We start from the raw sequence: 8321 nt of genomic DNA on the forward strand, positions 1-8321 counted from the left end.
GACTCGAGTGGTGGAATCAACTGCTAATATCACTGCCAGTGCCCTTGGCAACATTACAGCAGAGCTTCAGGCAGATAGGCTGATGACGTTACAAAATAGTATGGTTTTAGATGTTGTCCTAGCAGATCGAGGTGGAGTATGTAAGGTGATCCATTCGAGTTGTTGTATTTTCATTCCAGACAACGCTCCGACTGTCTATCAAGCCATCTCGAAGTTGCATAAGATCTCTGAGTCCATACACGTGGACGTAGGGGATTGGACGCTTCTCGGGTGGTTTTGGGGCCTAATGTCGACTTGGGGTTGGAAGATTCTGATGATCATCGGGGTTTGTGTGGCATTCCTGTTCACGTGTTGTCTTTGTGTGCAGTGTGGTCTGCCTTATGTGGCCTCTGTGCTACAACGTGTATAAGGCAGCCGCCTGTTACCAAAGTGTGACGGGGCACGGGAGCCGGAACCTCAGACTACTGCAGAATGGTTACCAGCCACACCTCTTTTACCCTGCCCCTTGTCCCCACAGAATACCGCGGCCTCATGGAGTGAAGAGGATGACTCAGGCTGGATTCCGCTTAATGCTCCGGAAGGCCCCTTTAAAACTTTTGAGCCAGGTAACGAGACTCCACCCCCTGTGGGCGTAGCTGGGTCAAAAGACGGAGAGGCAGAAACCTCGAGGGACGACGTTTCCCAAGGAGCGGAAGCCCACGTGGAGGACGACAGGAGATCCCAAGACGTGGAGCCAACGGAGAACGACAAGCCAGGAGGCCAACGGTTTCACGCTTCGCCCCGCCACGTTCCCACGGGAGGAGCGTGGCTTCAAGAGGTACGGGGTCGGGTAGCGGGTTGGGTCGGGCGCAAGAAACAGTAGTGAACGTTTCTGTAACGAAGCCCTCTATCCTCTGCCTCTGCAACTCCCCTACCTTTACACGAACACTTCTCTCTTTCCTCCGCAATTAGGGGTAACAAACTATTGCACGAATTCACGACAGTTACTCCCTCACTCCCTGACCCTTGAGAACGTATCAAATTATTATTTGGTCCTGATCCTTGTTTCCTTTCCTTTACCGGTACCGGAGCAGAACCAACCGACGAATTCTCGGTGAGGAACTCGACCACCTGACGCCCCGAAGACGAAGAGTTTAAAACCGGAGGATTCCCTTTCCTTGTTCCTATTCCAAAGACTGAGTTTAATGAAAAAGACTTACGTCCCAATAAAGCCTTCGTTAAAACCGTTATTGAAGGCGCCTGTGTTCCTCTTTTCCTCACCCCCATCGGTAGAACCGATAACCCAGAGTGCAAACCCCAACGTCCCAGCACCCTCGGGACAACTGGTGTCAGAAGTGGGATTATCATCCGTCTGTAAGGAAAAGATGGAGGCCCTAATCGACCATATAATTAAAGGACAGGAGAAATTGGAGAAAACGATGGAAAACCAAATGTCGTCCGCTCAGGCAGACCGGGACATGTTCACTTCCACGATAACAGCTCAGCTGGAAAGCATGAAGAGTGTAACACCGGCTCCACAGGTCGTCCAAGGGGAGGTTAGAGTACATACCCCCCATCCCCCAGGAGTAGCTCTTCAGAAATATGTTTCAGGTGAAGATCCGGACGCCTTCCTGATTAATTTTGAACGGGCGGCACGTGCGCTGAGTTGGCCGGAAGAGAAATGGCCGTTTTTTCTAGCGCCTCTTCTCACAGGTGAAGCACAGTCTGCCTATCAAGCAGCTAATCCCCTCGGTACAACACCGTACGCCACCATCAAAATTGTGATCCTGGACCATTTAGGTTTGGATCAGGAGGCTTATCGGGTGCGATTCAGGAAAGAAAGAGGCATACCAGGGGAAAATCCAAAGACTCTTTTTTTTAGGCTAAAGATGTCAGCAGACAAATGGTTACGTCCAGACCTCTGTAGTAAAGAGGACATTCTAAAGAAAATCTACTTGGAGCAGTTCATGGAAGCCCTGCCTTACGCTACCCAGCGCTGGTTGCGCCAACATGTGGGACTTACTGTAGAACACGCAATTGAAATGGCTTCCCAATATGCTAGAGCTCAACCAAAAACCCTCACTTGGGAGCCGGAGAAAACTCAGAAAGTGATTCCGCCACCCAAATTGGAGAAAAAACCTAAGGGCGGGGTTGAACTGCGCCGACTTCTACGACCCACAAGTATGATCCTTCCACCAAACAAAGGTCCTCAGTGCTTCGAATGCGGAGAGTGGGGCCATATTGCAAGAATGTGTCCCAAACGTAAGCCACCCGAGGAACCGATGGAAGTCGGCTATCTCCCGAGAACGGTGATGTACTCCGCCGAAATGGGCAGCACCTTCTACGTGAGTATGAGGATGAATGGTTATTCTGTAAAGGCATTGTTAGATTCAGGGTGTAGGCAGTCAGTGATACAAACCCGATTTGTTAAACCAGAACAGATGAATCCAAAGGGGCCTGTTTATATAAGGTGTGTCCACGGTGATGTAAAACCATACCCAGTAGCCTCTATTACGATAGCCCTTCCAAATAGGGAACCATGTAAAGTCTGGGTAGGGGTGGTGGACTCGCTTCCTGAAGACATGATCTTAGGAACAGACAACCCTGAGTTCTTGTCCCTTTTCAAAGAGACCCTTTCCCCAACAAAACAGAATAGCTGCCTTCCTACATACCTGTCCCCTGAGCCTTGGGTTATTGATAGAAACTTTCGTTTTGCTCAAAGTGCGGATAGAACCCTAGTCAATGCCTGGGAAACCGCCCATGCTGCAGGAAATCTAGCCCCTTCCTCTTATCCACTTTTTGTAATCAAAAACGAACTCCTGTATAGACAAAACAAAGCGGATGGTGAATTACAACTGCTAGTGCCCCAATCCTTCAGAGAGCAGGTTCTTTTCTTTGCACATGCCCATTTAACAGCTGGTCACGCAGGGAAAGAAAAAACCACTGACAGCATAACCAGACATTTTTTTTGGCCTGGGATATATAAAGATGTACAGGAATATTGTGCAAAATGTGAAGTGTGTCAACGACAAAATACGCGTCGTCCACCCATGGCTCCCCTACAAAAGATGCCCATTATAGGAGTACCATTTGAGAGGGTCGGCATGGACATCATAGGCCCCTTGCCAAAGTCGAGCCGAGGGAACCCATATGCCCTAGTCATAGTTGACTACGCCACCCGGTTTGTTGAAGCCTTCCCATTACGAACCACCACGACAGCAGCCATCGCTGAAAAGTTTGTAGACTTGTTTTCCAGAGTAGGGTTTCCTAAGGAAGTTTTGACTGATCAGGGAACTCCCTTTACTTCCAAGCCAATGAAAGAGGTCTGTGCTTCCCTGGACATAAAACATCTAAAGACCTCGGTGTACCATCCACAGACCGATGGTCTGGTGGAACGGTATAATCAGACCCTTAAGTCTACCCTGAAGAAGATGTTATCAGCCGAAGGACCCTCCTGGGACAGGCTTTTACCCATAGCCCTTTATGTTATAAGGGCCCAGAAACAAAGCAGCCTAGGATGTTCATCCTTTGAACTTCTATATGGAAGGATGCCACGTTCCTTGTTGGAAATAACTAAGGACATGTGGGAGAGTGAGGAGGTGGAAGAACAAAAGTCCACCAGTAGCTTAAGATCCCGGCTGGGAAAGCTACAAGAGCTAGCCTATACTAATTTGGAAGCACAGCAGAACCGATACAAACAAACCTATGATAAAGGCAAGAAGTTGAGAACCTTAAAGAAAGGAAGCTGGGCCCTTGTACTCTTACCTTCTAGCATGAGTAAACAGAAACACGAGTGGCAAGGTCCCTATAAGATTGTGGAAACCATTGGCCTTACTACATACAGGTTACAGATGTCCCCATCCAAGACACAAACCTATCACATTAACATACTCAAGGAATGGATAGGACCCGTGCCACGAGACGGTCAGTTAGTTGCACAAATGGATGTGACACAGACGTCAACCCTAGACCAGTTAGTGGTAAACTCAGAACTGAGCTGTCAAGAAAAGGAAGAGTTGACTGAAACACTGAAACCCTTTTCTGACGTCTTTTCAGACTTACCTGGTAGAACCAATCTTGCTGAACACAGAATAGAAACCGTGCCGGGTAAAGTGGTAAAGCAAAGACCCTACAGGATCCCAGCTGCCCGAAAAGATGCAGTTCGCAAAGAAGTCCAAGACATGTTACGACTCGGTGTTATACGACCATCCCAGAGTCATTGGTCCTCACCCATAGTGATGATCCCCAAACCGGATGGGTCCAAACGTTTTTGTATGGACTTCCGAGCTCTAAATGCGGTATCACATTTCGATACCTATCCCATTCCTAGGGTTGATGACCTGATAGAAAAGATAGGGGATGCCCGTTATATAACCACCATCGATCTCACAAAGGGGTATTGGCAAGTGCCCCTTAGGGAGGAAGATCGGAAAAAAATGGCCTTTGTAACAGACGATGGGGCTTACGAATTTACAGTGTTGCCATTTGGGTTGCATGGGGCCCCTGCAACCTTTCAACGGTTAATGAACCGAGTGCTACAGCCCTATGCTTCTTTCAGCTCGGCCTACTTAGATGATATAGTCATTTACAGCCGAGACTGGAAGGAACATCTGGTACATTTGACAACCATCCTTTCTGCTTTGAAGGAAGCAGGACTACACATTAATGCAAAAAAATCAAGAGCGGCCTTTCACTCTGTGAACTACCTAGGGTATGTCTTGGGGGAAGGTTCTATAGCTCCCCAAAGTGAGAAAGTGAAAGCAATAGCGGCTGTACCTTTTCCATCTAACAAACGAGATCTACGAGCTTTTCTGGGGCTGGTGGGATACTACCGCAGGTTCATTCCTCATTTTGCAGAGATAGCAGCCCCCTTGACCGATCTCCTTCGCAAAGACACTAGGCCTAGCGTCTTTAGGCATCCCTCAGCGGAATTGGTGACAGCTTTTCAGTATTTAAAAACCACCATGACCACAGCACCCGTATTGACCTCTCCTGACCATGATAAACCCTATATTCTAGCTACAGATGCTTCCAATGTGGGTATCGGGGCTGTCCTGTCCCAAGTCAGTACAGATGGTATAGAGCATCCTGTGTTGTATGTGAGTAGGAAACTGTTTCCGAGGGAATGCAGATATTCCACTATCGAAAGGGAGGCCCTGGCTATAAAGTGTATATATAAAGAAAGTGGTCCTAGACACAATTTTTTAAACACTGCAAATGATGTGAGTATTACTTCTTCACAGTCAACAAATAGTCAGATTTAATCTGAACATACAAACACATGGAGATGTACAATTAGCTAATTCAGCTATAAATGCAAAAACCCAACACAACAGTATCACGACAAATTCTACTGCAGTTTATTTACAATTTCATAAAATTTCATTTCAGCAAGAAGAAAAAAGAAAAGTTGGTGCTCAGGTGATGAGGAGAAGAAAGGTGTAAGTAAAGGTTTAGAATGATTCAGTGCAACAAAGAAAATATTTTTACATTGCACATATAAAGCCTACCCATACACAGTATATATACAATATTATACAGGGGGACAGGGAGGGACTGGTGTAGGCTTTGAACAATAAAAATGGGGGGGATCGTCGACGTTTCGACCCTGGCGCAATAAGGGAAAGTCACGACCTCTGCTGCGGGTCTTCTTCAGGACGGTTGGGGGGGGCTGGGGACGGGGAAGCACCTGTAAGGATAAGTATAAGTCTATTTTACAATTTATTATGAAGGGATTCCAGTATAAAAGAAATTAAAAGGAGTGTTGGGTACATTACCACAAGAAACTGAGAAGGTGTAGCAATTCCAGATCAGTTGGGCGATACACCTATGAGGGGTGAGAACAAACCGGGAGATGGTTAGCCCTGGCTATAAAGTGGGCTGTAGAAAAGCTTAGGTATTATCTCGAGGGAAAACCATTCATCCTTCATACAGACCACGCGCCCTTGAGATGGATACATCAAAACAGTAGCCAAAATCCTAGAGTGCTGAGGTGGTTCCTGTCTCTTCAGCCGTATGCCTTTACCGTTCAACACCGTAAAGGAAAAGACAATGGTAACGCGGACTTCCTTTCAAGGGTGTTTCCTCTCCCCGAACGGGAGAAGCCAGGGGGGGAGGAATGTGATGGGGCACGGGAGCCGGAACCTCAGACTACTGCAGAATGGTGGACAGCCACACCTCTTTTACCCTGCCCCTTGTCCCCATAGAATACCGCGGTCTCATGGAGTGAAGAGGATGACTCAGGCTGGATTCCGCTTAATGCTCCGGAAGGCCCCTTTAAAACTTTTGAGCCAGGTAACGAGACTCCACCCCCTGTGGGCGTAGCGGGGTCAAAAGACGGAGAAGCAGAAACCTCGAGGGACGGCGTTTCCCAAGGAGCGGAAGCCCACGTGGAGGACGACAGGAGATCCCAAGACGCGGAGCCAACGGAGAACGACAAGCCAGGAGGCCAACGGTTTCACGCTTCGCCCCGCCACGTTCCCACGGGAGGAGCGTGGCTTCAAGAGGTACGGGGTCGGGTAGCGGGTTGGGTCGGGCGCAAGAAACAGTAGTGAACGTTTCTGTAACGAAGCCCTCTATCCTCTGCCTCTGCAACTCCCCTACCTTTACACGAGCACTTCTCTCTTTCCTCCGCAATTAGGGGTAACAAACTATTGCACGAATTCACGACAGTTACTCCCTCACTCCCTGACCCTTGAGAACGTAACAAATTATTATTTGGTCCTGATCCTTGTTTCCTTTCCTTTACCGGTACCGGAGCGGAACCAACCGACGAATTCTCGGTGAGGAACTCGACCACCTGACGCCCCGAAGACGAAGAGTTTAAAACCGGAGGATTCCCTTTCCTTGTTCCTATTCCAAAGACTGAGTTTAATGAAAAAGACTTACGTCCCAATAAAGCCTTCGTTAAAACCGTTATTGAAGGCGCCTGCGTTCCTCTTTTCCTCACCCCCATCGGTAGAACCGATAACCCAGAGTGCAAACCCCAACGTCCCAGCACCCTCGGGACACAAAGGAACTCTGATGGATAGAGTTATGTTGCAACAGCATCTAGATGGTCTGATGAATATCGAGATCGATTATGATTCCGACTAGTGCTTGCCTACATGAGGGCAAAAGGAGCGTCTGAGGTTCTGTGACAATTGTAAGTGGTGTTTTCGACTCGCACGAATATGGTCGAGTCTGGTATCTATGAACCGCAAATGACGAGTTTAGTGGGTGTACGCGTTTTCGCTGTGCTAGCCTGAACCGTTCGTTTGTTTCGTGGGTTTCTTCATCTGAACCCACGGGTTCCATCTTAGATACGGCATCCATTTTGTTTCTTGCCCTTAAGTAGCCAGCGAACGGACGCTGTCCGCTTCGCGACCCTGGGATTCCCAAACTCTTGCGGAAGACACGTTTCCTTTGAAGGTGTCTTTATGATGAGGGGGATGACACTGTAAGGCAGATGGCCCCGCTCGAGGCTCATCTTGCCGTGCCGGTCTATTGTCTCAGTTGTGCATTCATTAGGCACGTCCCCTTTGATGCCTGCAACTCGTGTTTCCTGGTACCACCCCTTTTACACCCTTTTCGTTCTGTTCACAGTCCTCGTCTTCCTCTGCACCTGTTTCTGTCCTTTCCTCGATTCGTTTACTGTTGAATGGAATGTACTAATGGTGGGAAGATGTACTTTTACAGTTGGGAACTGCCAAATGTTACTGTAATTATGTTCCGGGCTCTGAATACATGAAAGCGACCCCTCATGATCTTTACGATGGGAACCGAGTCGTAATCCTTTGTGCACCATGTTATCCTATGCTTGAAAACTGTATAAAAGGAGCGATCCACAGATACAAGAAAACAGTCTCCTCGAACATACACGTGTTGTACTTCCTGTGACTTCTGTGTTCCCTGCAGTAATAAACCTCGAATCTTTGACGCCGAAGGAAGTGTCCCGTGTCTCTGTTATTTGTACGCCGGAACAGGTTACCCACGAAGGTTTTAGGTGTTATCCCTGGCACCGCTGGGTCTTAGAAAAACCCAGTCCTTCAGACCTCATACATCCGGATCAATCCGAGTTTATGCCCCTCAGGATAACAGCACTGAACCTCCGCAGAGTGCATGGGGTGCTGGTGAGAGCAGACTTGATCCATGATCAAGCGGTTATACTGGCCCTTGATGCAAATATGGCCTTTGACCTAGTAGAATGGAACTACCTGTTTGAAGTTCTTGCTTGTTTGGGCTTCGGCTCGAAATTTATAGCGTGGATCAGACTACTATATACGAAGCTAGTTGCACACGTGGTGGCGAACAGCCACATTTCACGAACATTCCCTTTGGGGAGAGGCACCCGCCAGGGTTGC

At 48.1% G+C, this 8321-nt stretch overlaps 1 protein-coding gene across 1 annotated transcript; it reads left to right on the top strand.

Annotated features, from left to right (window-relative positions):
- The first annotated feature begins 1184 nt into the window (after positions 1 to 1184).
- LOC147708649 (uncharacterized) lies at positions 1185 to 6530 on the top strand. The gene is made up of 2 exons (XM_086925757.1): positions 1185 to 2324; positions 6186 to 6530. The coding sequence occupies exons 1-2, from the start codon at positions 1185 to 1187 to the stop codon at positions 6528 to 6530; spliced, it is 1485 nt and encodes a 494-aa protein (XP_086781883.1).
- Positions 6531 to 8321: the final 1791 nt, after the last annotated feature.

This window comes from Lissotriton vulgaris, chromosome 6 (genome assembly GCF_964263255.1).
Source record: "Lissotriton vulgaris chromosome 6, aLisVul1.2, whole genome shotgun sequence".
In the NCBI taxonomy this organism is placed as follows: Eukaryota; Metazoa; Chordata; class Amphibia; order Caudata; family Salamandridae; genus Lissotriton; species Lissotriton vulgaris.

What these genes read in the sequence shown, in the direction of transcription:
- LOC147708649 (XM_086925757.1), top strand. Translation starts at nt 1,185, where the DNA reads ATGAAAAAGACTTACGTCCCAATAAAGCCTTCGTTAAAACCGTTATTG. An exon ending in AAATGGGCAGCACCTTCTAC is followed by an intron (nt 2,325 to 6,185) that starts GTGAGTATGAGG and finishes TTGTCCCCATAG; the next exon opens with AATACCGCGGTCTCATGGAG.